At 42.0% G+C, this 14,416-nt stretch overlaps 1 protein-coding gene across 1 annotated transcript in view; it reads left to right on the forward strand.

Moving 5' to 3' along the window:
* Positions 1-14,416, forward strand: part of FRAS1 (Fraser extracellular matrix complex subunit 1) — a gene marked incomplete at its 3' end in the record, with an annotated part of 456,967 nt that overhangs the window by 280,927 nt on the left and 161,624 nt on the right. Inside the window, exons 21-23 of the mRNA XM_079718352.1 lie at positions 5,999-6,151; positions 6,406-6,552; positions 12,268-12,414. Of these exons, the coding sequence (XP_079574478.1) occupies positions 5,999-6,151; positions 6,406-6,552; positions 12,268-12,414 (447 nt within the window). The remainder of the gene's footprint in view (positions 1-5,998; positions 6,152-6,405; positions 6,553-12,267; positions 12,415-14,416) is intronic.

Here is a 14,416-nt window from a genome sequence, read left to right on the forward strand (position 1 = left end):
AGGGGAGGGGAGAGGCAAATTGAATGGTCTCTCTGCTCCTTCTTTCTCTCCAGCTCAAAGGGTTTTTCTAGGCTGGGGTACAGAGGTGGAGAGTGTAGGGGTCGTATTGGTGGGGGAGGGCCTGGGTCTCCTAGCTCCAATTTCCACAGTCAAGTTTGTTTTTTCTTCTATCTTTCACCTGTGCCCTGGGCTCTGTGAATTTGGTATCTGTGCTGGTTTGATTCTGCTAACTTTCTCTGGGAGCACATGGTGGCCCACACTCCCTGGTCTAATGTGGTATGGTTGCAGTGGATGAGGAAAGAACTCACTGGATGATATCTCAAATTATTATGAGATTACACAGATTTCATACTTAAATGTAATTATGTATCCAGGGTCCTTGTCCCCACCATACTGAAAGCTCTGTGAGTACAGTAGACATTTGAACAGTTTTGTTGTTTGAAAGAAAGATTTTTTTAAGTGCTCAGTCTCACTTACAATAAAAGAAATCCAAACCAAAGCAACTATGTAACACCAATTTTCACCAACCAAATTAGCCAAGATAGTTTTATTATTTTAAAATTTCCTTAAACAACAAGGTCTTACTGTATAGCACAGGGAACTATATTCAATATCCTGTGATAAACCACAGTGGAAAAGAATATGAAAAAGAGTGTATATATATGTATAACTGAGTCATTTGCTCTGCAGCAGTAATTAACACAACATTGTAATTCAACTATACCTCAATAAAAAATAAATTTAAAAAAATTTCCTAGTGCAGGCAAAGTTACAATGAAACAGTCTCAAGAATGTATCTTGGATGTAACTTTTTAAAAACTAAATGTATTTATTTATTTATTTATTTATTTATTTATTTATTTATTTTTGGCTGCGTTGGGTCTTTGTTGCTGCGCGCGGGCTTTCTCTAGTTGCTGCGCGCGGGCTTTCTCTAGTTACTGCGAGCGGCAGCTACTCTTCATTGTGGTGTGTGGGCTTCTTATGGCAGTGGCTTCTCTTGTCGCGGAGCATGGGCTCTAGGTGCACAGGCTTCAGTAGTTGTGGCTTGCGGGCTCTAGAGCGCAAGCTCAGTAGTTGTGGTGCATGGGCTTAGTTGCTTTGCGGCATGTGGGATCTTCCCGGACCAGGGCTCGAACCCATGTCCCCTGCATTGGCAGGCAGGTTGTTAACCACTGCACCACTAGGGAAGCCTGACATTGTCTTTTAGCAAATAATCTAAAATGCACAAGGGTCTTATCATGGCCTTCATTATAAAAGTGGGCAAATTGGAAGTAAATCATCAAGTATAAGAAAAATGGTAAATTTTTATTTGTTTATTCAATGCTGGAATATTATACAACCCCTAAAAATGATGTTTATGAAGAGTCCCTAATGACATGGAAATGCTGATGGTACTGAGTGAAAAAAAAGTTATTATATGACAATATTTAATATATCTCATCTATGTAAAAATCTACATATGGAAAGTTGTATAGAAAAAGAACTAAGAGAAAAATATCCATGTTAGTAGTTATTTATTCTAAAAGGCCCACGGGGGATTTTTATGTTCATTTATACTATGTAAAATTGTTTTTCATATTTTCTTCCATGGCTCACTTTGTAGTCAGAAAAATAAAACCATAAGCTCCCTGTTTTGAGCCCCCTCTCTGCATAGAAGATTACAGTAGCCTCTGGGGCTTGAGCCTGAAGCTTGCCTACAGTTGGTGCCCAGGGGGACTGGCCACTTGTAGCCTGTCACAACTGAGCAGCCTGCCCTCGGGAACGATGCTTTTCTGATTGTAAATCAGAACACTGGGATTAATCCTCAAGCCCCGTTGCTCTGATTTCTGGCTTCTTTCCCTGTACATCATAACTCATTTTGAGCTCTCCCAAGGAATTCTCTCCTGCAAAGCGATTTTGACTTCAAGCCTCTTAAGACAAAGATGTTTCCTAGGTTTTAGGAATTTATTTTTCTTTTCTGGTTGGTTTAATAAAAATCAGTCAAATTCAGATTGACTCCAGAGCAAGGTTTGAGAGCATATTGGTTTTGTGTGGTCTTCTGTTGGGGGCTTGTATAAGACAGAGTTGGGAAGAGAGGTTTGCAGGAATGTATTAACACAGAACCCAATCAGACTGTTGTTTTGGGGTCTATTCACAGGATTGGGTGTTCAGTATGAGTTTTTAAGCCATGGATAAATGAATAAGGAATAAATACAGGTAGCGAACAAAAAGAGTTGAACTTTGCAGACTCAAATAGTTACAGTCTCGTGTGTAATGTGAAACTGTAAACTAACTCGGATTAATGTGATGCTTTGGGCAACCTGCGGTTGATTGTTTTATATTTTCAGTGTCATTTATTGATTTCTCCTTGCCTCTGGGTACTCGCTCCATCATGCAATGTGGTATGTCTGGTGATTGATCTGATGCCTCTTTTAAGGCTTAATATGGAGCCATGGAGAGAGGCAGAGGCCTTGAGTGATTATGGAGCCTCTACAACTCCCTCTTTTGTTTTTTTGTTGAAGTATAATTGACCTACAACACTATGGTAATTTCTGGTACACAGCATGGTGATTTGATATTTCTATTACAAAATGATCACCACGATAAGTCTAGTTACCATCTGTCACCATACAAAGTTGTTAGACTATTATTGTCTGTATACCCATGCTGTGGGTTTCATCCCCATGACTTATTTATTTTGTCACTGGAAGTTTGTACCTCTTATCCTCCCTCACTCATTTCACTCATCCCGCCCACCCTCTCCCTTCTGGCAACTGTCTGTTTGTTCTTTTCGTCTATGACTCTGTTTCTGTTTTATGTTTGTTCATTTGTTTTGCTTTTTAGATTCCACATCTAAGTGAAATCATATGGTATTTGTCTTTCTCTATCTAACTTATTTCACTTAGCATAATACCCTCAAGGTCCATCCCTTTTGTTGCAAATGGCAACATTTCATTCTTTCTATGGCTGAGTAATATTCCATTGGATATTTATACCACATCTTCTTTATCCATTCATCTACTGATGGACATTTAGGTTGCTTTCATATCTCAGCTTTTATAAATAATGCTGCAGTGAAGATAAGGGCGTATATGTCTTTTCAATTTAGTGTTTCTGTTTTCTTCAGAAAAATACCCAGAAGTGGAATTGCTGGATCGTGGGGTATTTCTGTTTTTAATTTTTTGAGAAACCTCCATACTGTTTTCCACAGTGGCTGTACCAGTTCCCATTCTCTCTCTCTATAACACTTGAGCCCTTTCCACTGGCTTTTGGTAGCTGTATACCAAAATGATGCAAACAGCCATGTCTGGTTTAAGACCTCCAGAGAATGAGACTTAAGTTAGGAGGATAGAAGAAGTTAAGGGTTGTAAGGAATTTCTACACTTATCAGGCAGTCAGAGGCAGAGAGTGACCGAGAGGCGCACCAGGATAAAGCATGCTAAGAGGGGAAGGAAGGTCAGAGAAGGGGGTGATCCGAAGTGTCATGTGTTGCACACCTTTCAGGTGGGTTAGGAATTAGAGGAGGCCATTACATTTGGTCATTAGAAGGTGGTCAGAGACCTAAGAGCAATACAACAGTTGAACTGTGGAGGTTGAAGGCAGATTACAGTGAAGTGAGAAGTTAGGGAGGCAAGAAAGTTGGGTAGTGAAGGAAAGAAAAGAGATGGGGAGGTTGTTGAGAAAAGCGTTGGGGGGAGTAGGTAATGCGGAGCATGTTTGGAGGTTGAGGTCAAGGAGAATGAAGAGAGATGGGGGTAAAAGATGCACTGATGTTGCAATGATGTTCAAATAATGTTGAAAATCAGATTAAAAAATGGGGGTGGAGGAATTAGCCATTTCATCCTGTGAGGGGAGATGAAATGAAATAAAGGGTTTGGCAGGAAAGACTCAAAGGTGTTCATGCTTGATGGGCTGAGTCAAGTAGAAGGTGAAAGAACTGGGGAGGATGTGGAAGGGTGGGCAGCGTGGGCTGGTGACCAGGGAAGAGTAGCAAGCGTTTCACAGCTGCTGCCATGAGAGCGGGAAGGAGCATCCATAAACCAGCTCTAGGTGCCTTTCGAAGTAATTAATATACATCACACTCTTCATTTAAACAGCTTCTAGAGATCCCCATGATCAGACAAATCCATAAATATTTATTTATTGTACCACAAAATATTCCAGAGATCTGCTTACTTTCTCTTCAAAGCATTCCCTTGGTGATTATTCTTTTTCATTCCTCTAATTGTACACTAGAGAAAGCCTCAGTTAGATGCAACTAGTTTTTAGACCACTGCACACCTGCGGATCTTGTTGACGCATGCCAGAGCCCCGCACTCTCTGTAAGCACTGGGTTTGAAGAGGAAGAGGCCAAGACTTTTCAAATAATGGAGCCTTGAATCAGTCATGTTTCCTGGGTTTTCAATTCTAACCTGTACCCACTCATTAAAGTAATCATAAATCGGAGTTACCTCCATCTGCTCCAGGAACTTTCAAAGTGCTCCTGGCAGTGTGAGGAAAGCACAGGAAAAAGACAACAAAAAGGTTGGCATTGTGTGGAAACCGTACACTAAATCAGGGGGAAATAGCCTCCTTATCAGATTTCTCTCAATACAGCCATCATTTCCTTTATAATTTACTGAAGGGCTATAATGGGGATTAATTTGCCTCTTAGGATATCAAGAACTGTTTCTAATATTGGCAAAAGGCTGCCTGTAACTTGAAACTCCTGAAGTTCAGAGAAAGGTCAGGGCCTGTTCACTTGTGTGCTGCTAAAAGAGGATTTTTGCGGAGGACACTCTGGGTTCAACTTCTGGAATGGCTAGAGGTCTCAAAGGCTTCTCATGCGGATGAGTGGGTGCTGGGTATGGGACTGAGATCTCTTCTTTGGCAAAGAACACATCTCAGATGATCAGCAATTAAGAAAGTGTATCACTGAGGGTATGGAGAGAAAGATCTGTTTTAACACATTTCAAGGACAGGTAATGTGTTTTATTGACAAGGATTTTTTAGTCTAAATATCGCTAGAAATCACAATCACTATCTACAAGACTGGGATGAAACAAGACCTATGTGGCCGCTGAATGCTGTTTTAGCAACTGCAAACAGTGCTTTGAATCCTGCAGGGGAAGATGGACAGGACCTATAACCAGAAGTCTCTTCTCTTTTCCTAGGTCTTTACTCCTTTTTCATTTTGGGGGGTAATTCAGGATTTGTGGCTTTTCTTCCACCTTTGGGATGGAGGATGGTAAATGGGATTTGAAGCGTTGTTACCACTTAAGGTAGGACAGAGGGCATTTTCACCTATATGGGGAGCTGAACGCAACCAAGTTCTTTAATTAAAGGATGACTCTTACACGGGTGAGAACAAGAGACAGTGCTGGCCATCCCAGATAATTTGCCCTATAGATTTAATCACAACTGATACAACAGCTTCTGTGAACTGTGTATCAGGTCATGAAAATGACTTTCCAACTCAGCTCTTTGTAACTTTACCTCTAGTTAAAGACTAAACTTTCCCCCCAATTCTATTATCAACCAACCTTAATTCCCACCCACCCACCCCCACCAATGCCTGAGGCTGGTTTGCTGACTCTGGAAGGCCACATTTGGGAGATGAGCCTCGTGGGGCTCTGAGCACAGCTTAGGAGCTCTGTGAACGAGGGGCACACGGTACCTGAGTTCTGGGAGCTCTCGGGGGATATGCTGATATGATGAACGGTTTCTGTTATCTGATAGTTCTTTCTATACCCCTGGCAAGTATCTATCACATGCTGCCCTAGGACTTGAAGGTTGTTCAATCGGAAAGGGATGAAAACTCAGTTGCTGTGCTGCGCCTGGCCATTTGCTAAAAACCTCAAACACGCAATTTGTACAGGTCCCAAGCTTCTACTTTACTGATGTATACTGCCTTTGCGCTACTCTCCAGCCAGCTGTGCTGCAGCAGTGGTCATTGCAATCCCTTTTACCCTTTGGTGTAGAAATGAGACGCTGTGTTCATAGCATCCGTGCCTTCTCTGTGCTCCCATGTCCCCTCCAGACTGCCATTCTCTGTGCCAGCACTGTGCAGCTGACCTCTACAACACCGGGAGCGTCTGCCTGAGGTGCCAGAATGCCCGGTACCTGCTGCTAGAAGATCTCTGTGTTCCCGATTGCCCTTCTGGATACTTCGCAGAGAGAGGAGCTTGTAAAAGTAAGTGCTGATTACAGGAGCTGGCGTGCCCCGTAAGCTTCTCTTGGGCAATAGATGAGAAGGCTGGAACTTCCCGAGAGAGAGAGAGAGAGAGAGAGAGAGAGAGAGAGAGAGAGGCAGGAAGCCCACTGTGGGGCAATAAACCAGACCAGCTAATGCTCTCTGCGCTGGGGCTTTTATTAACGGCTCTTGGGATGCTGCTTTGGAGGGGAATTTGGCTTCATAGGTTCTCTTTATGTCTCTTCCGTCTGCAGAATGTCACTGCTCCTGCAGAACCTGCCAGGGCAGAGGACCCTTCTCCTGCTCCTCATGTGACACCGACCTCGTTCTGTCCCATCTTGGCACCTGCAGCACTGCCTGCTTCCCAGGGCACTATCTCGATGACAACCACACTTGTCAGCGTACGTTTTAAAAAATGAACTTTCTCTCCTTTCCTGCTCTTCTGGAGCCATGGAAGGAAACAGGGATTTTTTTTGCTTCCATATTTTCACCTGGTAGCCTTTATTTTTAGAAAAGAAAGAAAATGAATTGACAAAGCATAGGGGTGCCATTAGCAGATTATAACTCAGATATGGGCCTAATTGGAAGTGCTGGACTAGGGATCTCCTCTGCAAGTGCCAGCTGTGTGTTATTGGGTCAGTCATTTAACCTCTCTGTTCTCTAGTTATCTCATTAAAATCATAAAATTGTTAGTCTAGTTTATTCCTATGGTTTCTCCCAGTGATCCAATTCCAAGATCCTAAGCAGAGAGTGGAGCTCATTCTAGTATAAAGGCCTGAACCTCAGCACTTCTCTGGGTTTAATTGGTTTTTGACATGTATTTGTTGAATACGGACTGTATGCAAGGCTTGATATGCTACAAAGTATTCAGTTTCTGCCCAAACAGTAGTTTATTTTGTCTTGCATGAAAGTTACTTGTATAGATATCTTAGTTCTCAAATAAGTTAAAATATGATTAATTACCTGAGTCATGCACAAACAAAGAGTTAGGATAAATTAGGGTAAGGGCAAATCTGGGTGGAAAAAAATTAGAAAGTGATTCACAGATGAAGGAACAGTTTTGAAATAGGCTGAGGCAGCTTACTTTATTTCAATCAGTAAAGTGTCAGTTGCCAAAAAACTGTGTTATACTTTTCTCATTTTGAAAATGACAGTTAACAAATACACTACTGATATTTCAATTTTCTGTCCTAGGAAGTACCATGTTGAAGGAATTATAGAGTAATGGTTAGGAGAGTAGGCTCTAGAATCAGGTAACTAGAGTTCAAATCCTAACTGCCACTTCACTAGCTTTGTGACCTTGAGCAGGTGAATTAACCACTAGGCCTCAGTTTCCTTTTTCTATAAAAGGGAGATTATAATAGTGCCTACCTCTAATGTTATTGCACTTAGCACAGACCCTAGCAGAGAATAAGCTCTCAGTATAGCTACTGTTGTTATCATCATCATCATGTGACATGAGAGGCAAATCAAGCAGTAAAAGATATGTATATTTTATAGATACAAAGATAGGTATTACTGTTCGTTTATGGAGATTCTTGCAAGAATTTGCATTTGAAATGAAGTTATATGGAGCCCACCATTTTACATCATCTGTTGAGATACCAGAGATAAAAATCCCTTTTGGATCAATGCAAAGAGTTTTTTGGTTTTTTTTTTTTTACTTTTGTAACAAAAACTTTGCTTGGTATATATCAACTGTCTGCCAGAATCTGTAGATTCTGTAACACAAGAGACACGAATGAAACACTTGCATATTCTATTCAAGAGCAAAAGACTGTTGGTATAGAAGTAGTGACTTAGATTTATGAGGCTCTTCACGGCAGTGGAATCACAGAAATAAAAGTTCAAAAGAAAAAACAGAATCCCTTATATGGCTTATAGGTGGCAAAAATACGTTGCATTGAAGTATTTCTCTTCTGGGAAGCTTCTGCTCTGCACAAATGCATTTGCTATGCTACCATGTAAATAAGATTTTATAGACTATTTCAGTTAAATTAAGCACCTTCTAACTTTAGTCCTTTGCTAAAGCTTAGGTTTCCTTCATCCAAAGACTGAGTAAGGTAAGGTATGCCCCTAAGTTGGGCTATTTGAGTTTCTAATACATAAAAAAAATCCACAATGTCCCTTTCTAATGCTCATCATTATAGACAATTATAGGCCTGACAATTTTAGGAACTGTGCAGTAAAGGGCTTTTAAGGAAATATAATCAATATTAAGGGGAGGCATTAATAACCATATTATAGGGGCTTCCCTGGTGGCGCAGTGGTTGAGAGTCCGCCTGCTGATGCAGGGGACGTGGGTTCATGCCCCAGTCCGGGAAGATCCCACATGCCGCGGAGCACCTGGGCCCACGAGCCATGGCCGCTGAGCCTGCGCGTCGTTGCGGAGCCTGTGCTCCGCAACGGGAGAGGCCACAACAGTGAGAGGCCCACGTACTGCAAAAAACAAAAATAATAATAACCATATTATAGAAGAAAGTAAGAGCTTCAGAGCTGTCTAGATTCTGATTACAGGAACCTTTAGAAATTGCGTACTGAGCTCTAAAATTTCAGAATAACCAGTTGAGAAGGAACTTTAAAGAAGAGATGATAAATGAGGTTCTCCGTACCTGAAACCGTAGTGCCCTAGAGTAGGAGGAAGACTCCAGCGCACCTGAGCCAACCTTGCACCCAGGGCAGAGATTCTCTCTCACCCCCTCACAGGCTGCTACAGATGAGGAAGGAAGCCAGGTGCATCCGTGGGGGTGAGGGCTGTTTCTCATCAGCCCTAGAGCTTCCTTCTGGAGCAGTGTAGAATGGCTCCTCCCTCGTTCACATGATTCCCTTCCAAGGCCTGACATTAGCTTGGACTTCTCTGTTCTGAGCAGGACTGGAGTCAGTGGAGTGTTGAGCAGAAAGGGGGGACCGTCTCAGAGGTACAGTAGAAAACAGGGAGGGAGAATGGGCGTCATAGGCTGTGAGGTTCCCTCCTCAATGAACGATAGTTAAAGTGTCAATACATCTCTGCTTCCCTCACTGCTTTCTGGTCCCCTCGGCCCCTTCTTCACTGTCCTCTTAGCTCTTTCCATGGGGTCACTGACCTCGGAGAGCTGCCCCTGCTACTCCGGACATTGTCACACCAACGTGACTGCAGTAAGACTAATACCCTCTGGTCTGAATATTGTAAGAGGGAGAAAAGCCTCCTCACCCACACCCCTCTGAACGGGGAAGCTAGAACTCAAGGGGTTTGGTTATGTGCAGAACTACTCTGAGTGAGACAAGGTCACTTGGGGATTGCCTCGGAGACGGCTGAGGGGTTCGATCAAAGAGGAAGAAGCGTTTGAAGAGAAATGATGGAAGCCCCCTGCTTCTTAGTGTGACACCACTGCATCCCTCCAAATCCTCCATAGAGTCTTTTTTTTTTTTTTTTTTTTTTTTGTGGTACGCGGGCCTCTCACTGTTGTGGCCTCTCCTGTTGCGGAGCACAGGCTCCGGACGCGCAGGCTCAGCGGCCGTGGCTCACGGGCCCAGCTGCTCCGCTGCATGTGGGATCTTCCCGGACCAGGGCACGAACCCATGTCCCCTGCATCGGCAGGCGGACTCCCAACCACTGCGCCACCAGGGAAGTCCCAAATCCTTCATATTGTCTTTTAACATTTCCAAATGCTCGGCGGGACCCCATTTCTTTTGGGAGTCAGTGAAGGAGCTGAGTTATGCTTTGGGAATGAGAGACTTCATAGAAGGATTCAAGACCACAGAGGCAGACAGAAGCTTGAGGAAGTAAACTACAAAAAACTCTCAGCTGTCAGTACAGGGGCCTTGTTTTGCAGCTCCATGTCCAGCAGGGTGTCCAGCTGACATTGAGGTTACATGGAGGCTCTTCAGTTTAAGATTGTGTTAGTTTCTTTAGTAACCATGTCAACTTTTAGTAAGCTTTCAATCAACTAAGATTCTTAGATCATTTTTTATAATAATGCTTTCTAAACGGGCCTTGTGTCCCCTCTGTTTGTACAACTGGTTATAGAACATAAATGCAGCACTTTACTTACAGTTTAGCTTATTTCGTCTGATTACTTTTAGTTTATTGATACAATGGGCCAAAATAAGTTTGAGTTTTTCTTTCAGCTGGTGAAACTTAACTATGCGTGTATCCTATGTAAGTGTACGTGTCATATTTAAATATCGTTAGCATAATTTCTTTGTTTTCATTAAAGTAATTAATAAAAATATTGGCCAACTAAGAAATTAAGACTTCATCATAATACTCTACTAAAGACATTCATTTCCAATTACAAAGATTTACTGACAACTTTCTGAGTATGTATTTCAACCATCTTCAAATCCACTTACAGCTGGTAGACCCCACTTCATTTTTGTATTCACAAGTTTATATTTAGGGTTGTTGTCAAACCCTTTGGCAAAATTAAGATACAACATGTGTAGAAATCCTACCTCCCAAAAGGATAAAAGTTTAGTGTCATATAAGTTTCCAACAATAAAAACATTTTTTTCTAATATTTTCAAACTGTTTTAAAATCCAATCTACAATTTTCCTAGGACCTTTAATTACAAGTCTACATATTCTAACAAATATTTTATACCAGTGGCTTTTCCTGTAGGTGAAACAAAAGGAGTTTCTTTTTATTTTAGAGGGAGGTCATTTTTCTGCACTGTGCCACACACTTTGATATCTTTTAGCACTAAAACTCCCATGATCACTCTCTGGACTTTTCCTCTGACACATGCTGAGAGAAAATTTCAGAGGGAGGCAGAGATGCTAGTGCTTGAGTATATATAATTACAATATCTGGCTTCTTTCACTTATGTTGCAAGTATTTATTGAACACCAACAAAATTACAGATAACCAACTAGGTGCTGGGGACTATAGCAAGGAACAACAGAAACCTCGTCTTTACTTTCATGAAACTTACAGCTGTAAAGGATACAGATGGTAAATAATCACTGAAATTGAACACTTTTGTGTATGGCATGAATGAAAGGTATAAGAACAGTACCTGGGAGGCCTGTTCTATACTGGAGAGTCAGGGAAGGCCTTCTTGAAGAAGAGACTGAAGAATGAGTAAGAGTTAAAGACAAGAGACTTGGAGATTATATTGAGAGGATTCAAATATGTGTATTATGATTTCTAGGTAGAAAGAATGGAGGGAATGATGGAGAAGCAATATTTACAGAAATGATGGCTGGAATTTTTCCAGGACTGAAGAAAGATATGAGTTCATAGATGAAAGTGTCCTCTGACACCTGAGAAGTATGAATTAAAAAAATCACTCTTACAGATACGTGGAAAATAGAATGCAAGGGACTCAAACCAATTAGGAGGCTATGATAAGTGGTCTAGGAGGAGATGATGATGGCTTGGATGTATTGGCATTTGTGGATATGGAGAAAAGCAAAAAGTTGTGAGAATTATATAGGAGAGTTCAAACAAATAAGATCCAGTAAGTAATTGAATTAGAAGTGAGAGAAAGGGAGGTGCCAGGAGAGACTCTAAGGTTTCTAGCATGAACAACTCAGTCAATGGAGAAATGCTAGTTGTTGAATCAGGCAGAGATGGAAGCATGACCAGATTTGGAGATGATCCCTGAATGCCTAAATTAAGTGACTGCTAAGAATTACAACTGAGCAAGTCAGTAAGCCAGGTCACCTTAAAGTCCTTTGTATCTTAAAATATGGGATTTCCTGAGCTCCAGAATAAGTTGATGCCTAATTTTAATCTTGGTATCAGACAAAAATCTGAATCTACATCATAAACTGTAGGGGCCTTGATTCCTTAAGAAGCAAGGTTCCAATGACACTCTGGACTATTATTCCAGAGATCTTGGAATAAGTATAAATTAATCCTGTTGCTGAGTCACAGGGCAGTTTGGATGTGGGATTTCTGTTCTTGGGTTTATAATTTATCTTCTCTGGAAAATAAAATTACCCTCTTTGATTTTGGAAAACAGGATTAACATTTTCTGTTTCTGTTGATCGCAGGGTAGCGTTCTGAGCCGTGATTAAAAAATAGGTTGGAGCGAGGCTCTTTTGCTTTGCAGCATCTGTCTAGGTTTGATCAGTGCTTCAGTATTTGCAATCGTAATCATCTGGTCATTTTCTTTTCCTCTCTGCTCAGCATGCGACCCACATTGTGGAAGCTGTGATTCACAGGCCAGCTGTACCTCCTGCCGAGATCCCAACAAGGTCCTGCTCTTTGGAGACTGTCAGCATGAGAGCTGTGCCCCACAGTACTATCTTGACTTCTCCACCAGGACATGCAAAGGTAAAGCTTTTCCAGAATTGCACGAGTCTTCTACTTGTCGATGCCCCTTTACTAGAGAAGTCTGCTCCCACATTGGGAAAATACTGTCATCAGATGTTTAGACGTTCTCTGATGAAAAGTCATTATGTATGTATGTACGTATTAAGCAAATATTTTTCTCTGTCTACCATGTACTAGATATTATGCCAGGTCTTAGTAACTAGACCAGAGATGGCAAACTGGAAACCCTCAGGTTGTATTTAATCCAAGACAAGGGTCTGTGGTTTTGTTTTTTTTTTGATCCACTGAATTTAACAGTGTTTTAAATTTTTTAATTCTTTGCCTTTTAAAAATCAGAAGACTTCACAAACAAAAATTGAGATTTTCAGTTTCTTTTGAACAAGTCAGAAGGTTTGGCAGTACTGGATTTGCATTCCCACAGTGCAGCAGTAGGTTGATGAGTAGCTGTCATCTCTGTTGGGTGGAACATGATCTCCTAAGGGTGCCACAGTGCCCACCATTCCCTGTCCTATCACACCAGGCCTATTTCAAAGATTTACATTGCCTTCCTGGGCCCCGTAGGCATTTGCATTTACAACTCCAGACTGCCAGACTCTAAGCTTAATGAGGACAGGAGTTGTGTCTGATTTGTTCATCTCTTGCTTAACATACTTTAATGAGTGAAGACACAGCCCCTGTCCTCCAGGAGTTTATAAGCAAACATTGTCAAAAACCGAGTACTACCTTTTACCTTGTTTTCCAATGTTTAACATTATTGGAGCTTCTGCTCTTCAAATGGCAGGACTCAGCAAGCGGAAAGAGAATTAAAGGATGGATTTCCCTTGCTCCTGTTCCATTTCCCTTCTCCATTCCTCCATTCCACATTCCCCCCCACCCGCACCCCTCTGACCTTTCCAATTCTGCCAGAGAAGCTAGGGCTCAGACATGGAGGTCAAACATCTGTCAAGTAAACTTGGGATGCTTTAAGGTTTTGCAAAATTGCATACGTTCCATTCCAAGAAACTCTACTTGGTTGTTAACTGAGGCGGTCTGCTGTCCTCAAGACCACAGAACCTTTGCTAGTTTTTCCCTTCTAACCAGTGGTTGTCAGTCTGTGGTGAAAAACAAGATTATCACAAATCCTCCCTGTTGTAAATGATTTCATAACTATGCTGGCAGTTTTCAAGGCTCTGTTTTAGTCATTTTCCCTCAGGACTGATTCAGTCAAATAAATGAGTGAGATTAACTTTATAAATCTTCTTGGAAGCACGTGTACCATCGTGCACATTTACCTGCTTCTTTGGGACTTAGAAATACTACATCAAAGAAGAGAGAAAGATGACTAATGAGAGGTTTCCCCAGCTTCTTAGAGGAGAGGGACGGTGGGGTGAGGCAGCGCCGAGTGGAGATACATTCTCCAAGGAAACCAGTTCAGCAGCAAACATTTATTAAACTGCTGTGTGCCAGGCACTGTGCTGAGTTCCTTAAATTCATTATTCCATTTAATCTTCACAGTAGCTTTATGAAATAGGTGCTATTCTTTTTTTTTTTTTTTTTTCGGTACGCAGGCCTCTCACTGTCGTGGCCTCTCCCGTTGCGGAGCACAGGCTCCGGACGCGCAGGCTCAGCGGCCGTGGCTCACGGGCCCAGCCGCTCTGCGGCACGTGGGATCTTCCCGGACCGGGGCACGAACCTGTGTCCCCTGCATCTGCAGGCGGACTCTCAACCACTGCTCCACCAGGGAAGCCCAATAGGTGCTATTCTTATCCCTGTTTTACAGATAAGGAAACTGAGGCTCAAAAAGCTTAAGGAAAGTGTGCAAGACATGCAGATAAAAAGTGCCAAAGCCATGACTTGAATACAGTTTACCTGACTTCAAAAACAAGTACTTAATCCTGCTATTTTGTCCCGTCTTCCATGCACGAAGGACTTAACCTTACCAGCTAGAACTCTGCATTTTATGACTGCAAAACTGCCCATCCAAATTGCCTGGGCCATCTAGAACAACAGCCACAACAACTAG

Source organism: Hyperoodon ampullatus (assembly GCF_949752795.1).
Source record: "Hyperoodon ampullatus genome assembly, chromosome: 1".
In the NCBI taxonomy this organism is placed as follows: Eukaryota; Metazoa; Chordata; class Mammalia; order Artiodactyla; family Ziphiidae; genus Hyperoodon; species Hyperoodon ampullatus.